At 41.7% G+C, this 26,160-nt stretch overlaps 1 protein-coding gene across 3 annotated transcripts in view; it reads left to right on the top strand.

The window, feature by feature from the left end:
* EPB41L4A (erythrocyte membrane protein band 4.1 like 4A) overlaps positions 1 to 26,160 on the top strand; it is a 254,167-nt gene that overhangs the window by 205,678 nt on the left and 22,329 nt on the right. For 2 of the 3 annotated variants that reach the window (XM_061158197.1, XM_061158195.1), the window contains exons 13-17: positions 880 to 970; positions 3,948 to 4,031; positions 4,987 to 5,100; positions 17,649 to 17,696; positions 18,772 to 18,849. In XM_061158197.1, coding sequence (XP_061014180.1) covers positions 880 to 970; positions 3,948 to 4,031; positions 4,987 to 5,100; positions 17,649 to 17,696; positions 18,772 to 18,849 — 415 coding nt within the window. The remainder of the gene's footprint in view (positions 1 to 879; positions 971 to 3,947; positions 4,032 to 4,986; positions 5,101 to 17,648; positions 17,697 to 18,771; positions 18,850 to 26,160) is intronic. The other variant, XM_061158196.1, reaches the window with a different exon arrangement.

Below are 26,160 nucleotides of genomic sequence, written 5' to 3'. Positions count from 1 at the left end.
CTTTCTGAGGAAGACCCAGCTGCCTGCCACACAGCTGAACAGGGACTGCAGGCATCCGTCCTCCCGGAGGAGGGGGCTCGTCATCGGCGCCTGTACCTCTCACCCCTGCGGGCTCATCAGCCTCTCTCCCAAGAGTGGGACCCAGATTTCCTGGATGGGCTTGGCTGCTGTGCTGGATTTGATCACAGTTTCCGTTGTTGTGTCTACTGGGGGTGCCCTCTGCTGGTCCATCTAGCATGTGTGCAAATCTGGGGAATAACAGCTTTTAAAAAGTTAGTTTTAGCCTTTTAGGGATGTTTACATTAAAAAACACATTTGAAAACGTTTTTTTTTTTAAATGTGAGTGATACAAATCACATCTATATGAGTCTGTTTTTGCCATTTGCATTATGAGTTGGTGTATTTTCAGGTCTGAAATATTTGGGGTAGGTTTGATTGAAAATGAGGGTTGTCAATGGCGTGCCAAGAAACAGTAATTTTTTCACAACATAGTTGTCAAAAACCGATTGGAATGGCTTACATTCCAGTATAATAGTACTAAATATCTTAGATTCTTATTTAACGGTTTAAAGAATATCGGTGATGTGGGAACTTTGTAAACACTGAAGTCTCAAAATGTCCTATTTTAAAATGATGCCATAACCTAGACCTCTTGGACATTGTTATGTTCAGGGTTTAGTACATTTCAGGAAATATTATCTCAGATTTATTGAGCAATTCATTATGTATTTAGAATTATATTTTACCAATACAGTGTGCCATGATGTCCCTAAGTTTACATTAAGAAATGTTTTTTCTGTTTCTTTTGTGTTTTTCTGACCACTGCCTCCTTTTTTTTTTTCTTCTCCACTCTCTTTCTTTCCTCTACTTTGCTACTAGGATCAAACAGCATGAATCGGGTAACTGCAAATATGGAAAATGGAGAAAATGAAGGAACAACTAAAATTATCGCACCTTCACCAATAAAAAGGTCAGTCAGTTAACTGAAAGGACACACTGCTATCTGCTGTCACAGAAATGCTTTTTATCTTTTGTCAAGGTTAAGAAGCACTCTGGTAATTAACTGGTACTTTTAATGAAAATTATCTGTGGGCCAAAGAATGCCTTAAAATGCCAGTAAAATGTAAAGAATCAGGAGGTGTCCCTCTCATTTGAAGGAAATGCTCCTGCTGTCGCGTAGCACGATGAAGTTATAGATAGTCTGTGGTCTGCCTTCTCCACAACACAGCGAAAAGCCCTTGTGATTTTTTTAAATGGCATGATATAATGGACTAACTCAGAGGGACCTGGGAAGTAAAGTAGATAGTATTCATGTTTAATGTACTGCGTTCATTATAGCAGTGCACTGAACTGTGGCCCTGGAAAGAGGGTTTATAGCGTTTAGAGGTGCAGGGTTTCAGAAGGCAGTGATTGCATATGTATGATGTTATCATGGTCCTCTGCATCAATTTTCCCTGCAGCATCCCCCAGCGGAAGGACCTTCTCTTAATGTGTTATGTGGATTGTTTCCCTGAAAGATCAGCCTTGTTCTCTCTTCAGACACTGTTTCAGCGTCACTTTTTCCTATCTCCAATTATGTTCATGGAACAGGATGTTGCACATACAATGAGCTCTCTATAGAGAGCACAGTTTCGCTATAGAGAGTGCTCCATATGCATTGTGGAGAAGTCTAAGCAGTCGGAAATATGTGACCTTGAGAAACTTCTTAGATCATCTACTCCATCTTTTGTTAGTAAATAATGGTGTTTTCATTCAATTAGAGTGTTCCTACTTGGAGAAATATAGTGTATGATTTCTCAGCAAAATAATTCTAAGTTGTGAAATTTCTCAGAGTTGCAATGTTTTCCCCAAGGTTTTGCCTTCATTTTCTTTTGTACAGATTCATCCTGTACAGATTCTGTTTTTGGAATGATAAGTTCTTTGCTTTCATGTACGCTTTCTTCCTCTTTTCTCTTTTTGCATTCTTGTTTTAATTGGTTGATAACTGCTTTCCAATGTTGTGTTGTTTCTGCAGTACAACAGCAAGAACCAGCCATAAGTATACGCCCTCCCCTGTGGGCCTTCCTTCCCGCTCCCTGCCATCCCATCCCAGCCCTGGACTGGGCTCCCTGTGTTACATAGCAGCTTTCTACTCGCTGTTTTATACTAGCATTGCTTGCACTTTCATTTACTGTGCTTCTCTTAGCCTCATAGTTGTGGCTAGAGAGTCAGCTGAATCTGTATGTACAGGGTATGCTTATGGTAAGTCTGACATAAGAACGGCCATCTTGCATGAAATTCAGATCCCAAGCCTTTTTAGAGCGTATGGAAGGCGTTCAGTCCACTCCACAACTGCATTCTTGCCGATAGGACTGATACCTGAAGGACTGCCAAGTTTTCCCACTCAAGCTCCGGATGAGAAGCAGCTCAGAGACGGCATTCAGTTAATTTGCCCCTGAGACTTCATTCTGCTGCTGCTATCTCAGTTCCTCTTTCATCCCCTACTGCACTGCTCAATCTCCCTTTCTCTTTTCTCTCTGATTGATTAAGCACACTCAAACTTTCTACTGTATCTTTCTACATACCATATTTATTACTTTTCCTTCTTTCAAAATTAAAGTTTTACTTTAAAAATTTGATCTTCCAAATGTTTTTAAATCTTTTTAAGAATAACATAAATAAAATATACCTACTGTCTATCAACACTTGTGCTCTTTAACACGCGTTTGTCAAATATCTAATTTTTTAGGCTTTATAACTCCCTAGATGAATATCATATACTAGGGTACAAGTTTATTTCCATTTTTTTAAATGACCTTGTCATTTTTTCTCTCCTCTTTCTTTGCTGTTACAAAGAACTCTATGACTGTATTCCAGGACAACTAAATAGAGGATTCCTCAGTGACCTGGGGTTAAACGTGGATTGGGAGTTAAGTAGCTCTGTCTTCCTCTGAAGTGGAGGCTCCCAGGGAAGTGAGAGGTGACACACCCTCTCGCCTCCCCTGGGGACGGGAGGCTTTTGATGAGCCCCTGCCTTGTGTCTCCCAGTGTTTCTCAAACAGTTTGTCTAGGTTGAATAACAACTCAGTTATATTTACATTCTTAGGACAGAAAGATGATACTAGGTCAGGAAATAAGATTTGAAAGTCATTCTGATTTGGAAGGATGAAGCCAAGATACGGCGGAAGCTGGGGGCAGAGAAGGTCAGTTCGGGTGGCTTGAACCTGCCCAGAGCTGACCGGCCTGCACAAATTCAGACCCAGATCCAAAGCCAGCGGTCTCTGACCACTGCTGAAAGAGGGAGCCAGCCACACGAGCCAGAATATTCAACTTTCCTTTCTTGTCAGCCTTGTGTTTTTGGCTTGCTGGTTCCCCCTATTTTTTATCCTGCCAGAATTCTCCAGGCCAAAATACTGGTGTGCGTATCCTTTCCCTTCTCCAGGGGATCCTCCCAACCCAGGGTTTGAACCCAGGTCTCCCTCATTGCAGGTGGATTCTTTACCAACTGAGCCACAAGGGAAGCCCAAGAATACTGGAATGGGTAGCCTACCCCTTCTCCAGCAGATCTTCCCAACCCAGGAATTGAACCGGGGTCTCCTGCATTGCAGGTGGCTTCTTTACCAACCGAGCCATCAGGGAAGCCCCTTCCCATACTGCAGGTGGACTCTAGAAAGCTGCTTTTAACAATTGATGACTTGGCATGTAGTTGACTTACAGCAGTAAAACTAGGAAGAAAGAAGGGGCAAAGAGACCCCCAAGGTACAGCTGGAAAGTTTATTATTATTATTATTTTTTAGGCAGTCACTTTACATTTTTTCCTGGAATAAGTCACAGGTATGAATAAAAACACACATTTTAAAACATTTGTTAAATGATTTTACTGAAGAAATAAGTATGTGAGTTAATTTTCTTTATTTTCTAGTTAATTTATTTTCCACTCTTTTTTTGTTTGTTTTTTTAAATTAAAGCTTTAAGAAAGCAAAGAATGAAAACAGCCCTGATACCCAAAGAAGCAAATCTCATGCACCGTGGGAAGAAAACGGCCCCCAGAGGTAAAGAGAATCCTTGCTTTTATAAAGGAGAACAGTATAAATGTGGTTGGCAGTTGCAACTTGTTAAACAATGGAATTTGCTTTGTGGCTGGTGATGACTAACTATGGACAAGGCAGTCAGATTCCTAAATCAGCGTGACTGAGAACTTCTGAAGTAGAAGTCAACAGGATGTGTCCTAACGTGAAACTTTCTCCTGGAAAGACAGAAAGGAAAACTTGCATATACTGAGAAACTGTCTGAGAGGTGGTGAGGATGCTTAGGTGGTCATTTGGATACTTGAAATGACATATTAATGATAATTTCCCCAATTGCATCATTCTTGTTAAAACTTAAGTTGAAAACTACCATTGATGAATAGTGCTTTTCGTGGACCTTTATTCCTAGAAATAAATAAATATTTAGTTAATTTTGTTCACAATTACCATACCAGGGACAGAGCTGCTTCTTAATTTATTGATAAGTTGAATGATGGTTCCAGGTCTGACCACACGATGATTCAGATTCTAACTCTGCCTCTTTTCTGGGTACTTGGCCGCTTAACTAAATATTCTGTAGTTCTGTTTTCTTTTCTGTTAAATGGGTCTAATAACTGTACTTCAGTGACTAGGGTTGACCTGGAGATAAAATGAGATAATGAGTATAAAGCCCTCAGCTAGCATGTATAGATTCATCGCAAATGCAGATTGTTGTTACTATTGCCATCATTTGTGTGTGCTCATTTCTTTCGAAGTCCAGTGAGACAAGCCCATTTCTGCAAAGTGAAGACTTTCATGATTTATTTTACTAGATCTTCTTTAAATAAATCTTGTCAGGAAAGAGAACCATGTGCCTAAGACCCAGTATTCCCCTGAAAGTAGAGAATGTGCAGTTGTGAGCACTTCCCTAGGTCCAGCTTAGGGTATTGCTCCTCTAGGCCCTCTGCAGACATCCTTGACCATTCCTCTTCCACTCCAGCGGACTCTATAACTCCCCCAACGACCGCACGAAATCCCCCAAGTTCCCTTACACACGCCGCCGAAACCCCTCGTGTGGGAGCGACAATGACTCTGTGCAGCCCACCAGGAGGAGGTAAGCGGAACAGCCGTCGGTTTTAAATTTTTCAGCAGCAGTTCCAGATCCCAGTCGCAGTTTAACCAGGTTATTCTCATAGTGTCATGACTGTTTGTCCCTTCACAATAACAGAGAGCTTATGGGTTTTTTTTTTGTTGTTGTTTTTTGTTTTTTTGAGATGAAATAAGCTAGAGGTCCTGAAGCATTCTCTTAAAAAGCCAGAGTTTCAGAGGATGATTTCATAAAATATTGATGGGAACTTACTCTCTGTATTGTAGTTAAGACTAAATCTTTAAAAATATATATAATATTTTGAAAATATATATTATATAGTATGTATAATATGTATATATAATATATATTGGATTAACAATATACATTAATATGTAAAATATTTAAATGTTTTGACCTGAGAAGATAAGATCTTCATGACCCAGATAGTCACAGTGGTGTGATCACCCACCAAGAGCCAGACATCCTAGAATACAAAGTCAAGTGGACCTTAGGAAGCATCACTACAAACAAAGCTAGTGGAGGTGATGGAATTCCAGTTGAGCTAATTCAAATCCTAAAAGATGATTCTGTGAAAGTACTGCACTCAACATGCGCGCAAATTTGGAAAACTCAGCAGTGGCCACAGGACTGGAAAAGGTCAGTTTTCATTCCAATCCCAAAGAAGGGCAATGTCAAAGATGTTCAAACTACCGCACAATTGCACTCATCTCATATGCTAGCATGGAGAAGGCAATGGCACCCCACTCCAGTACTCTTGCCTGGAAAATCCCATGGATGGAGGAGCCTGGTGGGCTGCCGTCTATGGGGTCGCACAGAGTCGGACACGACTGAAGTGACTTAGCAGCAGCAGCAGCACATGCTAGCAAAGTAGTGCTCAAAATTCTCCAAGCCAGGCTCCAACAGTACATGAACCGTGAACTTCCAGATGTTCAAGCTGGATTTAGAAAAGGCAGAAGAACCAGAGATCAAATTGCCAACATCCATTGGATCATCAAAAAAGCAAAACAGTTTCAGAAAAACATCTGTTTCTGCTTTATTGACTATGCCAAAGTCTTTGACTATGTGGATCACAACAGACTGTGGAAAATTTTTCAAGAAATGGGAATACCAGACCACCTGACCTGCCTCCTGAGAAATCTGTTTGCAGGTCAGGAAGAAACAGTTAGAACTGGACATGGAACAACAGACTGGTTCCAAATAGGAAAAGGAGTACATCAAGGCTGTATCTTGTCACCTTGCTCTTTTAACTTATATGCAGAGTACATCATGAGAAACACTGGGCTGCATGAAGCACAAGCTGGAATCAAGATTGCCAGGAGAAATATCAATAACCTCGGATATGCAGATAATACCACCTTTATGGCAGAAAGTGAAGAAGAACTAAAGTGCCTTTTGATGAAAGTGAAAGAGGAGAGTGAAAAAGTTGACTTAAAGCTCAACATTCAGAAAACTAAAATCATGGCATCCAGTCCCATCACTTCATGGCAAATAGATGGGGAAACAATGGAAACAGCGAGAGACTTTATTTTTTTGAGCTCCAAAATCACTGCAAATGGTGACTGCAGCCATGAAATTAAAAGATGCTTGCTCCTTGGAAGAAAAGCTATGACCAACCTAGATAGCATATTAAAAAGCATTTAATATTTAATCATTTAATGTTGGAGACACTACTTTGCCAACAAACGTCCATCTAGTCAAAGCTATGGTTTTTCCAGTAATCATATATGGATATCAAAGTTGGACTATAAAGGAAGCTGAACACTGAAGAATTGATGCTTTTGAACCGTGGTGTTGGAGAAGACTCTTCGAGAGTCCCTTGGACCGCAAGGAAATCCAACCAGTTCATCCTAAAGGAAGTCAAGCCTGAATATTCATTGGTAGGACTGATGTTGAAGCTGAAACGACAATACTTTGGCCACATGATGCGAAGAACTGACTCCTTGGAAAAGACCTGATGCTGGGAAGGATTGAAGGCAGGAGGAGAAGGGGATGAGAGAGGATGAGATTGTTGGATGCCATCACCAATTTAATGGACATGAGTTTGAGCAAGCTCTGGGAGTTGGTGATGGACAGGGAAGCCTGGCATGCTGCAGTCCATGGGGTCACAAAGAGTCAGACACATCTGAGTGACTGAACTGAACTGGGAAGACAAGATCATGTTTAGAGAGATATCTCTTAGGTGAGGCTGAGTTACTGGCTCTCAAGAGACTGGTATTGTTGCTTAAACTTGAGTAAAACCCCTTTCAAGAACGGAGAAAGTGAGTCTTGTTACATGTTACCCAGCAGGTCAGATTGTCCATGTGAATGTACGTGTGTGTTTGTGCTTAATCAAGAAAAGAGAAATTCCCGTACAGCGGTTTTGAACCCTCTCTGCAAAGCAGGCTGGGCAATATGACAGGTCCAAGAGAGGAAGACCTAGAAATCACTTACTAGTGAAATTCATTTTTATTTCTGTCTGATGGGGACTATGTTTTACTTTGGCTGCCTACATGAGTGGTATTTTATAAGTGACTTGTAATTATGAGATGAATAGATAGCATCACCAACTACATGGACATGAATTCAAGTAGGCTTCAGGAGATAGTGGAGGACAGAGGAGTCTAGCGTGTTGCAGTCCATGGGATCATGAAGAGTCGGACACAACTTAGCAACTGAACAACAATGACAATAACCAAATTATGAGATGTTCCAGACATGTTTTCAGATAACCATCAAGATTCTTTCTGTATGCACTGTGGATTTAGAAAGCAGAGGTGCATCTCCTTTCTCTGCCCTTGTTGGTACTCACGTGCTGGTCCATCCCTGCTTGATTCCTTCTGCTTCTGTCAGTTTCCTAGAGTCTTCATCAGTAACTTGAGTTCTCAAGCCAGGTCCACTTCACCAAAATCCTTTGAAAGTTAAGAAAAGAAAGATCATCATCGTCACCCAGCAGGACTGAGAAGGGAGAGCCAGATCATAACCCATGATGATTAGACAGAATAATGAAAAAATAGCTGGCATGTACCATGTTCCAAGTACTGAGCAGTTTACTAGCTATGTATTATCTCATTTCAACCTTATGATACCCTACAGAAGTTGATGTAATGTGTACCTCAGTCACCAGGCCTTTCCAGCAGAGAAGGATTAAGGCAGGGATCAGTGCATGGGTGTGAGCAGGACTGAAGAACAGAAAGACCAAGAGTCTGTGGCCTGGATGCTGTGCTGCCCCTGGGCTGCAGGAGTAGCAGGAGAGATGGGGAAGTCACCCAAAGATTCAAAGCCGCTTCTGCCTTTGAGCTGGCCCTGGGAGCCTGTGCCTGGCGCTGACACCGCCGGGGGCACCACCACTGTAGGAATGACTCTTGCTGCTACTGCTGGAGAAGGCACCACCACGTCTAATGCTGTGGAAGCCTCACTTTTAAGGAATGCAACAGTAAGTGTACAGGTGCTGCCAGGAGCAAAATTGCCTCCTTTTTTCTCCCACCTTCAAGTCTCACCTGAGCACCTAAGTGGTGAAGAAGCCTAGGAAGATGTAATTTTCAGGCGTCTCGTCTTGGCAATACATGGGAGACTACAGCTAGGTCTGGATGGGACTGAGTACCAATGGAAAAATACCTGGCCCAGCTTTATTATCTCACTTTTATAGATGAGAAAACAGACTTGAGGAGAAAAGAGTAACTATTCCTTGCACACATCCGGAATTTGGGTCCACGTCTGTATGTCTGAAAAAGGCAGGGCTGATGAGTCATCATTTAAAACAGGCAGGGGAATAGATTTTCTGCTCTCCTTTCCCTTCCAACAGTTGGTTCAACTTGGAGAACACTTAAAAAACAAGTCAACATAACTGGGAAACACTATAAAGTGCATTTGTTTGTATATGTGTATTGAGGAGTTGTGGGTAGTGGGAATTACTAAATATTTTAAGAATCTGTGATGGTATGATTATTGTTAATAGATAGGTTTTTATAGATTCTTACCCTAAATTATTAGTGTACTTTTCTAGCATTCCCTAAATAAAATACACACACTGAGCAGATGGTCATTTTGATTTTAATGTTTAGAAGTGAATTTATCAGGTTTTTACATTACATATCAAAATTTATAGTATTTTTTCCCCTAAACTAATTTCTTGAAATAGTGGGAGCACACACATTCCCAAATCCAGACTTAATAATGTTCATACTGAATACAGTTTCCGCTGGCTTCCTGTGCAATGCAGAGACGTAATTGTGGTGAGTGGACACAGGCTCCTTTCATGGGTACCATCCAGGGGAAAGACAGTTTTGATTTTATAGAGTAGAGAATCTTTGTCTGAGCATCAGGGCCTCTGTCTGGTTCTGGTTGAAAAGTCTCTTATTGGGCATATGTGTTTTGAGGAGACTAGACATAGCTGACTGTTGGCCTCAAGAGCTGGAGCTTTCTTTGTTTCTTTCCACTCTAAATACCCTGTAATTGTCCCTGTCCTTCTTAGTCTTGTTTTATCGTCACACGTATTTGCCTTGCCCTTGAGCACAAATCCCTACATAGCTGAATCAAACTCTGACATTTAAAACTGAGATTTGTCATCAGCATGGAGGAATATCATGGACTTAAATTTAATAATGGAAAGTTCTTCTCTGCAATGCCTGGCCAGAATAACATGTTTTGCAAAACATATCAAAATTTTCTATTTTGCTAGTTGTTTGTCATTAAATGGATAAATCTATCAAATTCTGGTGGAGCCTAGAACCCTGGTCCTTAACCTTTTGGGATGATGAAACTCTGAGAGACTGATGAAATGTTGGATTCCTTCCAAAGAGGGGGAAAGTACTTAATTAAATACATGTATAAATTTACCTTTGCCAGCTCAATTGGTAAAGAATCTGCCTGCAATGCAGGAGACCTGGGTTTGATTCCTGGGTCAGGAAGATCCCCTGAAAAAGGAAGTGGCAAGCTACTCCAGTATTCTTGCCTGGACAGTGGAGCCTGCAGGCTATAGTCCATGGGGTCACAAGAGTCAGGCATAATTTAGTGACTAAACCACCACTACATAAATTTTCATAGAATTTTTCAACATTCATGGAGACCCTGAAGCCTGCTTGTTTAAGCAGTCTTGTTTTAGAACAGAAAAGCTATTATACTTCCTGGTCAATACAAGTTTATTTTTACCTCTATCCATATTCACACTCAAAAATGCTTATTGAGGGCATCTCTATGCAAGGCATGTGTTAACCAGCACTAGAGAAAGTCCCTATAGGGGCCTTGGGATGGAGTGGAGATGGGGAGTGTTCATAGAAAGGCTGAAAGGTCAGTGTTGTCAAGCACTGAGAGAACAGAAATGTGTGCGAGATGAGCCCAGAGAGAAAGACAGAAAGAAAGACAGACAGAGAAGTCAGACCTCACAGGACACCTGGCCTTTGTTGTGGATTTGAGTCATTATTCTGGTAGTTTTTCTAAGGGAGTGATAACACAGTTGCGTTAGTACTGGGTAAAAATGATGCTTACTGTTTCTGGGAGAAAGGTGGTAGTGGACATAGACCAGACAGCACATAGGTCCTGGAGAAAGAGGATGGGAACTTGTACCAAGGTGGTGATGTGGAGATATGAGGAAGTGGATGGCTTTAAGACCCTTTAAGAGGTAAAAGCAGTGGGATGAGAAGGATCAGAATGAGGGGTGAAGGAGTGACAGGTGTCAGCATGAAAACCAGACTTGTATAATTTCATGGATTGAGGTGTGATGCACTGAAATAAGAATCACCTGTATATCACAGGCTTAAAAGGGAAAACTGAGTTTGGTTGTTGATAAGTTGAATTTGTTATACCATTGAGAAGTCCAAGTGAGGGATTTACATGGATTGTTGAATGTAAGTCAGGAGCTACATTGGCTATCTGGACTGAAATATAGATTTCTTACAGATGTTAATTGAATATGAAGTAGAGTTGAGGTTGTCTAGATAGATAATATAGATAGAAGGCAAAGACAAGCCAATGACAGTGCTGTGAGAAAACTTCAGCATCTATTTGCCTTAGTTGAAGAGGATTAACTTGTAAAAGAGACAGAGAGATTATATCTATGTGAAAACTCATGGAACAGCATACTGGTTTGAAATTGGGAAAGGAGTATTCAAGGCTGTGTATTATCACCCTGCTTATTTAATTTATATGCAGAGTACATCTTGCAAGATGCTGGATGAAACACAAGGTGGAATCAAGATTGCCGGGAGAAATCTCAATAACTTCAGATATGCAGATGACACCACCCTTATGGCAGAAAGTGAAGAGGAACTAAACAGCCTCTTGATGAAAGTGAAAGAGGAGAGTGAAAAAGTTGGCTTAAAGCTCAACGTTCAGAAAACTAAGATCATGGCATCCAGTCCCATCACTTCATGGCAAGTAGATGGGGAAACAGTGGTTGACTTTATTTTCTTGGGCTCCAAAATCACTGCAGAATGGTGACTGCAACCATGAAATTAAAAGATGCTTGCCCCTTGGAAGAAAAGGTGTGACCAACCTAGACAGCATATTAAAAAGCAGAGACATTACTTTGTCAACAAAGGTCCATCTAGTCGAAGCTATGGTTTTTCCAGTGGTCATGTATGGATGTGAGAGTTGGACTATAAAGAAAGCTGAGCACTGAAGAATTGATGCTTTTGAACTGTGGAGTTGGAGAAGACTCTTGAGAGTCCCTTGGACTGCAAGGAGATCCAACCAGTCCATCCTAAAGGAAATCAGTGCTAAATATTCATTGGAAGGATTGATGCTGAAGCTGAAATTCCAATACCTTGGCTACCTGGCTGCCGAACGTATTCTTTGCAGTACATTGCAACGAACTGACTCATTGGAAAAGCCCCTGATGCTGGGAAAGAGTGAAGGCAGGAGGAGAAGGGGATGACAGAGGATGAGATGGTTGGATGGCATCACCAACTGAGTGGACATGAGTTTGAGCTTCCTCCAGGAGTTGGTGAGGTGGATAGGGAAGCCTGGCGTGCTGCAGTGCATGGGGTCGCAGAGAGTCAGACACAACTGCGTGACTGAACTGAACTGCACTCATTCCCAGAATGCTAGAAGCCAGGCTTCTGTCTCCTAGGCATGACAGTAGAGAGAGACTGTCCCTATAAGATATGGAAAGATACTAGGGAAAAGGTCTACAGATAGGCGCTTTCAAAAGATTCTCCAGTGAAATGGTGAGACTTCCCGTATTAGCTGTGCAGTGCAGTGAGGCTGTGTGTTACCATGCACTGCACCATCCAGAGGGTTCCAGTCTTCTCAGTGTCTAAAATATGAAAAAAGCCATAATCACCCGGCGTTTCGGGATAGCTTCTCTTTGGAAAGACAGAGACTGAGCCAAGAATTAGTAGTATGTGCAGGGGGAACTCACAGGAAATAGTACAAGAAACAAAAATTTCTAAAAAATATATACTTATTACCTTTAGAAAAGTGAAAACTGTGGTATTGAAAGAGTGAATAAGAATTTTTAGATTTTAAATTTGTGGGGTAGAATTTTAAATAATTAATTTGGAAGATAAAGTTAAGGAAATATTCCCCAAAGTAGAACCAAAACAAATCCATGGAAATAAGAATTATTATGAACAAACCTGACTATCAGCCATTTGATTAATGAAATTTCTGAGGGAAAAGACCCAAAAATTACAAGAAAGGAAACTAATAAAGAAATAACATAAGAAAATATCCCAGATTGGAATGGTTTAACTTTAGACAGAACCCACTGAGCATTTGGCATAGTAAATTGAAGAGTAAGATCGATACCAAGATCATTAAAACATTATAAACCAAGAGAGAATTTTAAAAATTTGGCATCAGAGAGGAAAATGGGAGAGGAAAAAACACAGATCATGACAAATAAATATCATCGCCTTGGACTGCTTCACAGCAAAAGCAGGGAAAGAAGATAATGAGGCATTGCCTCCAAATGCTGAAGGAAGATTAGTTTCAATTCAGGATTCTATGCCCAGATAAACCGTAATTATATGTGTATAAAGAAGACATTGTCAGAAATTTCATTCTAAAATATATATATACATATATGTGTCATATATAGAATGTATTGTGTATATTTAGTGTATATACACACAAACACAAATATATATATGTATATATATAGCTCAAACTACTGCACAATTGCACTCATCTCACAGGTTAGTAAACTAATGCTCAAAATTCTCCAAGCCAGGCTTCAACAATATGTGAAACATGAACATCCAGATGTTCAAGCTGGTTTTAGAAAAGGCAGAGGAACCAGAGATCAAAGTGCCAACATTCGTTGGATCATTGAAAAAGCAAGAGAGTTCCAGAAAAACATCTACTTCTGCTTTATTGACTACACCAAAGCCTTTGACTGTGTGGATCACAACAAACTGTGGAAAATTCTCAAAGAAATGGGAATACCAGACCACCTGACCTGCCTCTTGAGAAATCTGTATGAAGGTCAGAAAGCAACAGTTAGAACTGGACATGGAACAACAGACTGGTTCCAAATTGGGAAAGGAGTACATCAAGGCTGTATAGTGTCACCCTGCTTATTTAACTTATATGCAGAGTACATCATGAGAAATGCTGGGCTGGATGAAGCACAAGCTAGAATCAAGATTGACGGGAGAAATATCAATAACCTCAGATACACAGATGACACCACCTTTATGGCAGAAAGCGAAGAAGAACTAAAGAGCCTCTTGATGAAAATGAAAGAGGAGAGTGAAAAAATTGGCTTAAAGCTCAACATTCAGAAAACTGAGATGATGGCATCTGGTCCCATCACTTCATGGAAAATAGATGGGAAAACAGTGGAAACAGTGAGAGACTTTATTTTTTTGGGCTCCAAAATCACTACAGAATGGTGACTGCAGCCATGAAATTAGAAGACACTTGCTCCTTGGAAGGAAAGTTATGACCAACCTAGAGAGCATATTAAAAAGCAGAGACATTACTTTGCCAACAAAGGTCCATCTAGTCAAGGTTATGGTTTTTCCAGTGGTCATGTATGGATGTGAGAGCTGGACTGTGAAGAAAGCTGAGCACCGAAGAATTGATGCTTTTGAACTGTGGTGTTGGAGAAGACTCTTGAGAGTCCCTTGGACTGCAAGGAGATCCAACCAGTCCATCCTAAAGGAGATCAGTCCTGGGTGTTCATTGGAAGGACTGATGTTGAAGCTGAAACTCTGATACTTTGGCCACCTGATGCGAAGAGCTGACTCATTTGAAAAGACCCTGATGCTGGGAAAGATCGAAGGTGGGAGGAGAAGGAGATGACAGAGGATGAGATGGTTGGATGGCATCACTGACCCAATGGAGATGAATTCGAGTAAACTCCGGGAGTTGGTGATGGATAGGGAGGCCTGGTGTGCTGCAGTCCATGGGGTCACAGAGAGTTGGACACGACTGAGCTACTGAACTGAACTGATATATATATAGTGTTTATGGGCTTCCCAGGTGGCGCTCGTGGTAAAGAACTCACCTGTCAATGCAGGAGATGTAAGAGACACGGGTTCAATCCCTAGGTCAGGAAGGTCCCCTGGAGGAGGGTGTGGTGACCCACTTCAGTATTCTTGCCTAGAGAATCCGATGGCCAGAGGAGCCTGGCGGGCTACAGTACATAGTGTTGCAAAGAGTCAGACATGACTGAAGTGACTTATATATGAGTGTATATATATGTGTGTTTGTGTGTATCTGTATATATATATATATAGCTGCCATGACAAGAGGCCATGAGACCTAAGACTATGGGATTCATCAAAGGTGCAAAAGAAATTCCGTGGCTCATGGTGAAGGGACGTCTATGCAGCAGTGCTAGAAAGCAAACTGTCCAGTGTGAGCAGGACCGCAGAGTGCTCCAGAGAGAGTGTACATGGAACTTGCAGATTGTCTGTGTATTTATCCATCTCAGGAGGAGTTGTGCAGCTCTCTCAGAGATGGGGTAAAGTATTAGTGAGAAGTACGAGGAAACCTAAGCAGGCAACTTAAGTAGAAATCTCGGCAGTTACCATGTCTGAGAAAAATTTAAACCTATACACGAATGAAACTGTGTTCCTGAAACGCTGTTTAGATCAGTCATCTGTGAGCAATAGTTATGTAATTGTGTTTACAATGAACAATTCTGTCAACATAATGTTATTTGATATAATTATGTTGGGAAAGTAGGAGAAGGAAAGTTGTGAATGTGGCATTAAAAGAGTCATGTCTGCCCCGACTGGACTGTAAAGGCACATATAACAAAGGATAAGGACACGGAGACCAAAAAGCAAGAAAGAGACCTCTGTCAAGAAGTTTGGCTTTGCAGGAGAGGAGAGAGACTGGGCACAAAGTCGTGGGGGATGTGGAGTCAAAGTAGGTGTGTGTATGTTTGCATAGGAGAGACTTGAGGATGTGAAAAGCGGGTAAAGAAACTTGGCTCTGAGGACAAGTTGAATATATGTGAGAGACAAGAGCCGGTTGATGACAGTCACCGAGTAGGTAAAAGGTGTGGGGCCTGCACAGCACAGGTGAGTGGACTGACCTTACTTGTAAGGACACTTCCGTCAAAGAGAGGGTGATGTTGGTGAGTTTTATTTTTGGTAACAGGAAAAGGAAAGAGTTCCCATCCAATGGCTGGCTCCTTTTTGCTTTGGAAGGAGAACACAAAGTCATTTGCTGCAGCAGTGGTGCAGTGAGTCAGAGGGCTGCAAGGTGAAAGGAGTTTGAAGGCACTTTGAAGAAACTGAGAGTTCTTAGACCAGAGAAAGGTGGTTGGATTGCTGGGCCATGTTGTAGATCTGAGATTATGCACATGGATTTGTAGTGTAGTTGACATGAGTTTGAGTAAACTCCGGGAGTTGGTGATGGATAGGGAGGCCTGGCGTGCTGCGATTCATGGGGTCGCAAAGAGTCGGACACGACTGAGCGACTGAACTAAGATGCCCTTTTATGTAACCTCATCTAGCACTGCTCGCCAGCTTTTGAGGGCTGGCCCAGAGAACCTGGAGAGTTGGATTCACCCAGCCTTGGAGTTTTGTCATAAGAACTGAACAATCAGAGGAAGTTTCAAGTACTGGCATGCATGTTATTGTGATGATGAAAATCCAAACTGAGTCAGGGAGGAAATAAAAGTTAGCTGACGGAAAGTTGCAAGGTTGATAGACAGACAGTACTACTGAGGTCAAAGAAAGGTAGAATGGAAGTCATTGGACAAGCAACAATGGTAATAGCCAACATTTATTGAGTGCTTAGAGTGGGCCAGGTCCTACTGTGTGCATTTTAAATATATTAATTCATTTTATCCTCATAACAAGCCTGTGTTGAAAGTACTATTCAAACTGAGGCTCAGTAGAGAAGTCTTGTGTTTAAATCACACTACTTATCAACAGATGGGACGGGATTCACCTTTAGGACTACAGAACTCACACATTTAACCGGGATGCCCCACTGAAGCTGTTTGAAGGTAAATAGGAATTGGTGTTCAGGGAGGGGAGATTGAGGTTAAAGAACAAGGTTTTTGCAGGTGGTTACAGATAATAAACTCCACAGTGTGACCCTGATGGGGTTGCTGAGTTACACTAAAGGGGTCGTTAGGGAAGATGACAAGGTACATGGAGGCTGGGATGCTGGAAAGGGCATTCAGGTGAGAGCTGACCTCAGATTATGGCAGAACTTGGCTTGGTGGATCGTGTTACAGAATTGGGTTTGTTTGCCTAACTTGGAGCAAGCCAGACATTGAGACGCCAAGGTTTGCAGCAGAGAAATCGTTTATTCTAAAGATAGCCAAGCAAGTTGATGGGCGAACAAATCCAAAACTTGTCTCCCTGAAGATCAGACTTAGGTATATTTATGGGATAAAGAGGCAGGGTGTGTGAGGTGTGGGGAGAGGTGATTGGAGGTAAGAAGAGGGAGGTAATCGGTGTTTCTGCAAGAGTGGTCGAGCTTCATGGTTCTTCATGGCAACTGTTCAGAAGATGGCAGAGTTAGTGTGTTCTGAGGGTAGAGGTTTTGGCCCTCTAGAATCAAAAGATCATCCATCTGCCACTCACACAGGGCCAGTTGAATGGTCAGTGGTTTCAACCAGTTTGAACTGGGCAAGAACTAACTCCACGTTCCTGAAAAACAATCTAAGCAACCATTACTGTAGTGACCCATACATCGGAGGTGTTATCCATAAGGAAGCTAGGGAGTGGTTAGTTTAAAATCAACTAAAAGCAAATGAGGCAGGTTAGGTTTGGTGGGCCTAATCAGGTTAGTGCTCTGTTTCAATTGCAGATCTGGGCACTACAATTGAACTCTGTTATTGGATGAGTGGAACTTAACAGATAATTACTATTGCATCTGTTAATTACTTAATGGATACTTATGCACACAGATAATGGTGCATAAGTACTTGTGGACTGTTTGTAGCCCCTGCTAGCCTTGGCTTCTTGAGGCCAGTTGGTGTCGTTTCTGGGATCTGTTGTAGAGCTGGCATGTCTGTGTGACTCACGCGTTTGGTGACTGACGTGAATGGATGACTGTGTAGCGTGCATTAACTGAAGTAAAACTCATTCTGGTATGCTTTCCTTAGCCAGTTGAAAATTCATTCTCCTGAATGAATTCTTTTTTTTTTTCCCCCATAGGAAAGCCCACAACAGTGGTGAAGATTCGGATCTAAAACAGAGGAGGAGGTAAAAAAGCCAAAATGGAAGGAGGGTCAAGGGAGAGGGAAAGGGCTTAGCAGATCAGCACAGCTCAGACCTGAGGCAAGAGTGTGGGAAATGTTTGGTTTTATTAGTGACTGCTTTAAGGATATTGTACGTTTTTAAACTTTGAAATAACGATTTTGGCTACAACTGGTTATCAGTCTTCCATTCCTTAACATCTTTAGGAGTTTCTTTTTTTTTTTCCTGCTCCTTTTTGTCTTAGAGGAGCTATCTCCATAATCTCTCTCTCTTTTTTTCTTTTCTGTTCGTTTTCTTTCTGTTTTTCTTTTTGGTCACACCACACAGTGGCATTTGGGATCTTAGTTCTCTGACCAGGGATTGAACCCATGCCCCCTGCAGTGGAAGTGTGGAGTCTTAACCACAGGGCTGTCAGGGAAGTGTCTTGCTTATCTCTTGTTACAGTAAAACCATCCAGAACTGGGTGGTTGAATATAACAACAACCATATATATCTTTAATGAGTCTGTTGATTGAACAGCAGTTTGTTAGCTAGTTTAACTGGTCCTTGGCAGAATGGCTGTCAGCCTGGGACCTCTCTCTCTCCATGATCTCTGCGCCTCGTTAACCTAGGTGGCTGGGAAGAAGCAGAAGCTACCAGCCCTGTTAAGGGATAGTCCTAGAACTGGCAGAGTATCCCTTCCATCTCCTTCTATTGGAAAAATCAGTCGTAGGCCCAGTACAAATTCAAGGGGAGTGGAAATAAACTCTCCCTCTCTTCGTGGGGGTAGGGGTTTGACAGGACTTTGAGTCCATATTTAGACCACCCCAGGGGCTTTTCCGCATCAGAGTTCTATTGAAAATACTTGATTCTGTGGTCTTTTCTAGGAGCATGGTGACATTTACTTTAGTCTGCTTCCACATTTCTATAGACATTCAGATGCCTAGCTGAATTGAGAAGCTGACTGTGAGAGGGCTATGACAACTACTTATGTTTGAGTTGGTAATTTTATTGCAAAATTAAAGAACCTACATGAACCTTTCTGAAATTTTTCATTTGTCATAAATATGTTTTTTTTTTTTTTCTCTTATTTTCTTTTCAGGTCACGCTCACGCTGTAACACAAGCAGTGGTAGTGAATCAGAAAATTCTAATAGAGAGCACCGGAAAAAGAGAAACAGGTAATGTTAGAATATGATAGTTAACAGGAACTCTGAAGTCAGAGGCTGCCACTGATTGTAGAAGCTGTGTCCTATGAATTTTTACACCTGATTTTTCTCAGCTGTAAATAAGAAGAAATCTGGAATGATTCTTAAGTACTATTTTAGGAAACCTCAGCTCTTTGAACTGAGTTTCTTTGTAATAAGATGATTAAACAGTTTGACAGTGATGTCCCTTCTTGTTAATTAAAAAAAAAAAAAAGCAATGATCTATATTTAGGTACAGCATGTAGTGAATTTGCCTAAGAGTGGTTAGAAATTTTATCATTTGTAGAGACATTTCTCCCTGAAGTGTCTTTTAACATGACATCATTATCCTTTGCCCAACCAAAAAGCAAGACACTCATAGTTGCATAGTTTTAGTCTTATGTATATGTAAATGCAAATGTGTTTATACTTGTGCCAGGCACACACAATTAGGTGGGTAAATGCAATTAATTCATATTTTTAGGACTTAGTCTTAAGAGCTTGTTAGTAACATGATTTGACATGTAATCAATATTAGTGATGACAATGCATTGATTTAATCAGTTCTTCCTAATTCTGAAATATTTATTTGAAAACAAGTAATCCGTGATGAAAGAAGCGCAGGTTGGGGAGCTGAGGGATATAGTTATTGGTTACACAGTTTCTAGTCTGGTGGTTCTCAGCTGGGGACAGTTTTGTTTTCGCTCTCTTCCCTGAGGACATCTGGCAATGTTTTGGGATACTTTGGGCTGTCACAACTGGGGGATTGCTACTGACTAGGGATGCTGCTGGACATCCTACAGTGCACAAGACAGCACTCCACAAAGAAACATCTGGCCCCCGAAATGTCAGCGGTGCCACCACTGGGAAACCCGTTCTCATCTGATGTCGACTCTGGCGTGGCTGCTTTTTCTGGGTTGTCTCTTGCTGAGGACGTTGCAGGAGATGATCTCCAGGGTCCTTGTTTCGTGCTCAGAGCCCTGTGCGTGGCATGCATTGAATTTGCCTCCCTGTCTAGCTACCGCACCTATTTGATAACAGCCCAGACAGCCTTGTGAGAGTAGACCACTTTCTTAGGAAAACTTTCTATGTCGAGCCTTCTTGATAGAGATGAGCTCGCAATGTGTTAGGACACTTTTCTCAAGGAAATGATCCCAGTTTCTTCACCTATAAAAACCCGAGTGTGGACGGTAGCTCTCCCTCAGGTACCCTCTTCCCGCTCTAAAATCCAGTATTTCTGCACAGACAACACGAAACAAACGGAAGAACACCTCCCCCGTTTCCATGGACCTTTATCAAGCCAGTGCCTTAACAAATATATTTCTGTTTTGCTTGGTGTGTTCTGAGTTCGTGCATGCTAAGTCACTTTAGCCCTTCTCTTTGTGACCCTATGGACCAGGACCTGGTCCTCAACTTCTCAGAGCCAGCCTATTTAAAAACAGTGTCTTTTTGAGCCAAAAGTGCTAACGTGACATTTGCTGTTAAAATGGAACACTATTTAAAGGTTGCCAGCAAATTCCTAAATAGCTCATTTCTGATCTAGGGGCACTGGCTTCAATATTCCTAATAGGTGTTTTCTGCCTCTACCCCAGATTCATCAACAGTTTTTCAAATTGCCTTTTTTTGTACTGTATAAATGGTATATTTTAGAACGATGGTGGTTCTGAACGTTTAAATGCTAAAGTACTTTATAAGGCTCTTAATGAGAAACTGCTTTCAGTGCACACTGACACAAAGACTTGCAAGAATAATTTCTTTTACCTGCAGAGACCCTGCCCGAGGGCTACACAGGGTGGCAGTACCTGTAGAAGATGAGGTCTGGAGTCTGGCTCTGAGAGGCATAGCAGAGAGTGGGCGAGGGAAGCAGCTCATCTTGCAGCGCTGACCCCCACGCCTGAGCGTCCTGGTGGAGGCACAGCGTGTGGGGTGGTGTCGCAGATGACGCCGTCGGGGGCCACGACCCATGACGCAGTGCCGCCACTGCCCACTCCATCCCATTGCAGCCTTTACCATCTCGCCAGAACCCACTCCTTCTGCCTTGGGATGCGTGGGTCTGAATATATGAAGGGTTGTCTCATGATGTCTGACTTTCAACTTTGGGAGGAGAAAATGAATCTCTTCAACCTCAGTTGCCTTTCCTTATTTTCATCGGCAGGGTGACCCAGCCAAGCTCTCACCCGCGTCCTTTGTGCTTTCATTAAAGGACTCTGGTAACCCTAGAATGGGGCAAAGTGGGTCTTGAACATACTGATTTTCTGCTTCCTGCCAGCAAGGTCTCTAAATTCAGCTCCGGATGCTTTCTCACTTTGGAAATCAGAGCCTGCACCCGACGCCCCATTTTCTTGTCTCTCCATGGTAACTGTAGCCTGGGGCAGGAGGACAAAGACTGTGCACATTAGCTATTCAAGCACTGTTTTGAAGCCCATGATGTGTCCAGTGGAGCTCTGGAGAGACTCTCCAGAGAGACTTTCTGGAGACTGTGTGTGGTCTTCAGGATGTCATTTCCTCTGCCACTGCTTCTTGCTGGGTTGTTGTTGTTGTGGTTGCTTGTTTGCTGTTTAACCTAAGGAGGGTCTCTCATTTTAGGTTGAAGACAGTGCTGTGTGCACGCTGTGTTTTCAGCGTCTGTCCGCTGGGCTCAGGCTGCTTTGCTGTCCCACGGGTAGCAGTCTCAGCGTCTCTCGTTTTGTGTGAAGAGAAGCGCAAGCTGACACGACAGTGTCACAAATCAGCTTCATCAAAGCAGTGGTCGTGGCTTTGAACAAACATGGGAAAAACCACAATCCACCCTGACTCTGGAAGCCTAGTATTAGAAACAAGGATGTTGTTTAGACTCAGTTTTAGGAAAATATGACTGTAGATAAGCAACCTCCTCTGTTAGTTTTGGGCCTAGAGCTAGTGAGGCCAGATGGGTGAGGACTGTGCGATAACTGCAGGGTTTCATTCCACAGAAATTTCCAACAGCAGAGACTTAAGCCTCCTTTGTTTGGGAAATTGTTTATGTATTTCTTAATCCTCTTTCACTTTAGTTGTCTCTTTACTGTTTTCATAATCTGCATGGGTACCTGCAGTTTTCTAGATTTTGAGGTTTGAGAAAATAGTTTCTTCCTCTCTGTATAATTAGCTGGAAGTTGGAGCAGTTTCTTGTTACAACATCTAAGATGTCAGAGTCCTTATTTTCCCCTCAGTGTCTCTACGTACACTTTTGTCATCATCTCCCTTCTCTTGTCTCCCTTTTTTATACTATCTCATTATTTTCCCTCACCCAGTTCCCCCCTACTCTTTTCTTTTCTTAGCTTCTTTCTCACTCTTTCTTTCCTGTCCTCTCTGACATCTGTCTCTGTTTAGGAACCAGTGATAAAATGTCAAAACAAAAAGCAAAAACAAAACCCTAAGGGATGGGTCAGGGTTTTGGTTCTGCCTTGTCCTGCTGTTTGACCTTGGGCAACTCATTTAATCAGTGTGAACTTAGCTTTCTCATCCGTAAAATGGCGTGCGCACCACCTGATCTGCTTTCTCCAGTCACTGCAAAGACTGACTGAGCTGTGAGGTGCTAGCACTGTGGCGGGCAGGGCTGGGTATCTAATGTTGGCGTTGCTGCCTCTTCTTCGGCTGTCCCGACCTCTCCTACACCCTCTTTCTAGCCTTTTCCACTTTTCTTTTAACTTTGTCCTCCGTTTCCCCATCTTCCCTAACTTTACACATCTGTATTTTCAGACCACCTTTTTTTATCCTTTGATTGATGGGTAGGCTTTAGGGGTATCATAATCTCAAGAAATTTTATATAAAATTCTCCGTTTCCAAGCATACAGTTTTCTGGTGATGAGTCTGTAGATTTAATCAGATTCTTAAGAGGGTATCTGATCTCCAAAAAGTTATAAAGTGGTCATTATGATCTAAATAGTGAAAGATAGATTGATATCGGGAAATGGAGTTGATATTTTAGTTCACTGGTAGGGTTGAAATCTAAAAGGCTGCAAATTTCTTTTGAGATTACTTACTTTTCTATACTGATTTGTGAAAAAACCGGTTCAATTAAATTAATCAAATTAGAAATCTACCAAGTACAGAGAAGCATTAAATTAATGATCGTTGTGAGTATCAGATTGTATTAGTTTTTACTAGTTAGAATTTTGAATCTTACATGTAAAAATCAGAAGGGTCAGTTGGCTCCTCTTTGAACCCCTGGGATTTGAACCCCTGGGCTGTGCTTGGGACTTGCCACAGAGTATGCTGAAGGAGCACCTAAGAAGTAGATCTATCACAGTGAAGCCTTTCATAAGCCAGCTTTCCCTGAAAATACCTTGAGCTTAATAAAATATCCTTCACATTCAAAGGAACTGGTCTGCAAAATATCCTTTGTGCTGTTGATGAAAATCAGCTCTCCTTTAGGCATTCACTGGGATCTGTGGATTACTCAGTCATTAGCTTTGATGTGTTGCTAGGCTTTTAGGATTTGAAGTGGGAGATTTGGAGGAGTTAGGGGGCAGTGAGGCAGAGAACCAGTCTGGTGTTTTTTGCATAAGCATAAAAGTGGAAGTAACTCTGGAGCCTGGTAAGAATTAAAAGAGTAAGAAAAATGAGAGAAGCTGGGGGTAAGAACAGGACTAGAATAAATTGGCAACAGGGGACCATTTGGACCTTTCCCAAATTTCATTCTGAGCCGTTTGCATCATAATCACATGAATTATGTACATGAGGTAATATGTGTGCACATGTGTGCATGCGTGTGGGTGAAATAGAGCACAGAACAAAGAATGAGGGGGCCGTGCATTATGAATCTGTCCCTGTTTTGAAGAGCTCCGTGCCTAGAAGCTGGTTCCTTCACCCTCTGAGTTTTAATTTTCTTACATGCTAAATGGGATCATACCTGCGCTGCCTACCTCATGAGGTTTGTGAAGATCTGAGATAATGGATGTTCTTTGAGAAGCAGAAAGAGCCCTGCATCCGATTGATGAGGATGTTCAGTGCTGCTCAGCGTTACCTGAAGTCCCCACTGTATCTACAGAGTGGGGGCAGCTCCCTTTAACAATAGAGAAGCCAGTGTTTCTAACATGTGAGTTTATCCTGCCACAAATGTTGTTAGAGTTTCCTCCTGCTTTTTAGGTGTCTCTTAGAATCTGTATCTGAATAATGGATTAAGATGGTTTGAAGTATTTTAAATGTGTTCCACGAAGTCTTTTATATTACTTTTCTGAGAAAAGTAAGAAACCATCCTCTGTGGCCCTGCAGCTGACAGGGACGATACGGCTGAGGCAGGTGAATCTAGATCATGGCCTTGGTAGAGTTTTGTTGTTGTTGGAATCATAAAACCAAACATTACTGTCCCTGTGCCTCAAGGGGAGAGTATGTTCTGGATGTTGGCAAACTGAAACCCAAGGGTGTTTATTCCACATGGCTTGAAAACAGGTAACTGTTTCCTTGCAAGCATGCTTCCCGCCTGGTTCTTGTCCCTGATGGAAGTGTCTGGACTGCAAACCAGGTACAAATTGTGGGTCTGGAGTGGGCGGTTTGTACAAAGCCAATGGAAATGATGTTCCCTGTGCTACACACGTGGCACTGGGTTCAGATTCCACTTTGTTAAGCTGCATTAAGATTTAAACATTTGATACGGATAATTTAGGGATTCCAGAGCATAGTCCAAATTGACAGAGACGACGGTGGAAGCACAAAGCTACAGCAACAGAGAAATGTTCTCGGAGGACTGAACTCGAGGCAGGTTGAATGCTTATGAAAACCCAGGGAGAGGTGAGGAGAGGAAATTGTGCAGAGGGCAGCCCATTTTAGGAGGGAGAGCATAAGGTGTAAGTGGAAGAGACTGAAGCACCTTTAAGAGCAAATAAGATTAGTTTATTGATGATGGGGGGAGATGGGAAAAGCAAATGAATTTTTTGCTTGCTGGTCTTCAGGGAGTATGTTGACAGATGCCTGGAACCGATATAAATTTCCCTGGGGAAGAAAAACTACTGAAAAAAAAAAAAAGAAGATTGGTTTATAGCAGGTGATCCCAAAATGAGAGCTGTTGTTGAGAAACACAAGTCCACAATCAGCTGGGAACTGGAGAGTTGCTATTAGCGATGGAGCGGCCATGTGAAGCAATTGTCTGGAGAGTCATGCTGTATCTGAAGAGTAGATGTTTGTTTCAGAGTCTGGCTGCCTTGTAAATGCAGCACAAAGTGTAAGACATGGAGTTTTAAATCTGGAAAGGATCATCACAGTAATTCAGTAGATGAAGAAACAGACTTACCAAAGAAGGTTCAACGTTTTGCCCAGGGGTCTCTGAGTCAGATAACAACAGAGCTGGAACTAGGCTGAACTCAGGAGCAACCGGCATTGCTCCTTATCATTGAAAGCGTCATTTTACATTTGCTCTGTAAGATTGCTCAGGTTTTGTATTAAACATGGTCTTTTATCTCAGTGAAGGAGAAATGAATTAAGAACTGGTATAAAGGAATGTACTGTTAGGAATGAAACTGCCCTGGTGAAGGTAGAGGACAAAGTAAAATCCACGAAGATTTGTATAAGAATTCATTTGGTAATGTGAAGAATTTTGCAGAAGAAGCAGAACTATAATTGGGAAGATGGAAAGAAGAGACTAAGAATAGTCATTATCTTCATTATTGTTATCAAATGACTATATGGCATTTCATCTCCACAATCTTTTACAAACTTTAATTAAGTGTCAAATGCAGTTAAAATCTGAATTGCATGGATAGCCTGGAAAAGTAGGGTGTTGAAGTTTGGTGAGATATGAAGGAAGTATATCAGAACTCCCTTATTCTGAAATATTACTGGAGAATGCTCTGATCTAGAGCAACTCTCTTCCGTATACATTAACTAAAACACAAAAGCCGAGACTTCCTCGGTGGTCCAGTGGTTGAGACTGTACTCCCACTGCAGGAGCTGTGGGTTCCATCCCTGTTGTGGAACTAAGATCCCACATGCTATGTGGCGTAGCCAAAAAAACATAAAATGATGGAGAATTAAAAAAAAAAAAAAGCCTTCTTATGGTTAGGCTTCTTAGTCTAGCTGTTAAGTCTTCTTAGTTGTACTGAGGAAATAGACAAAATATGATATGTAGAGTTATGGCCTTAGTGGATACAGGAAATAAATGTTTAGCATTTTTGAGGTTCAACTTTAAATATAACATTTGGAAATGAATATATTCCCAGTAAAAATTGCAACGGACTCTTTCCCCCCTTAACACTTTCATGCCTGTAAAAAGTCAAAATATAAAACATTTGACTTTTCAAAAGGCCCTATATCAATATAATGCTTACAGTGTTTTTATTCTTCATAATTTAA

The sequence above is a fragment of the Dama dama genome, chromosome 12 (assembly GCF_033118175.1).
Source record: "Dama dama isolate Ldn47 chromosome 12, ASM3311817v1, whole genome shotgun sequence".
NCBI lineage: Eukaryota > Metazoa > Chordata > Mammalia > Artiodactyla > Cervidae > Dama > Dama dama.
The sequence above is the reverse complement of the archived record's forward strand: the minus strand, read 5'-3'. Positions and strand labels throughout refer to the sequence as shown.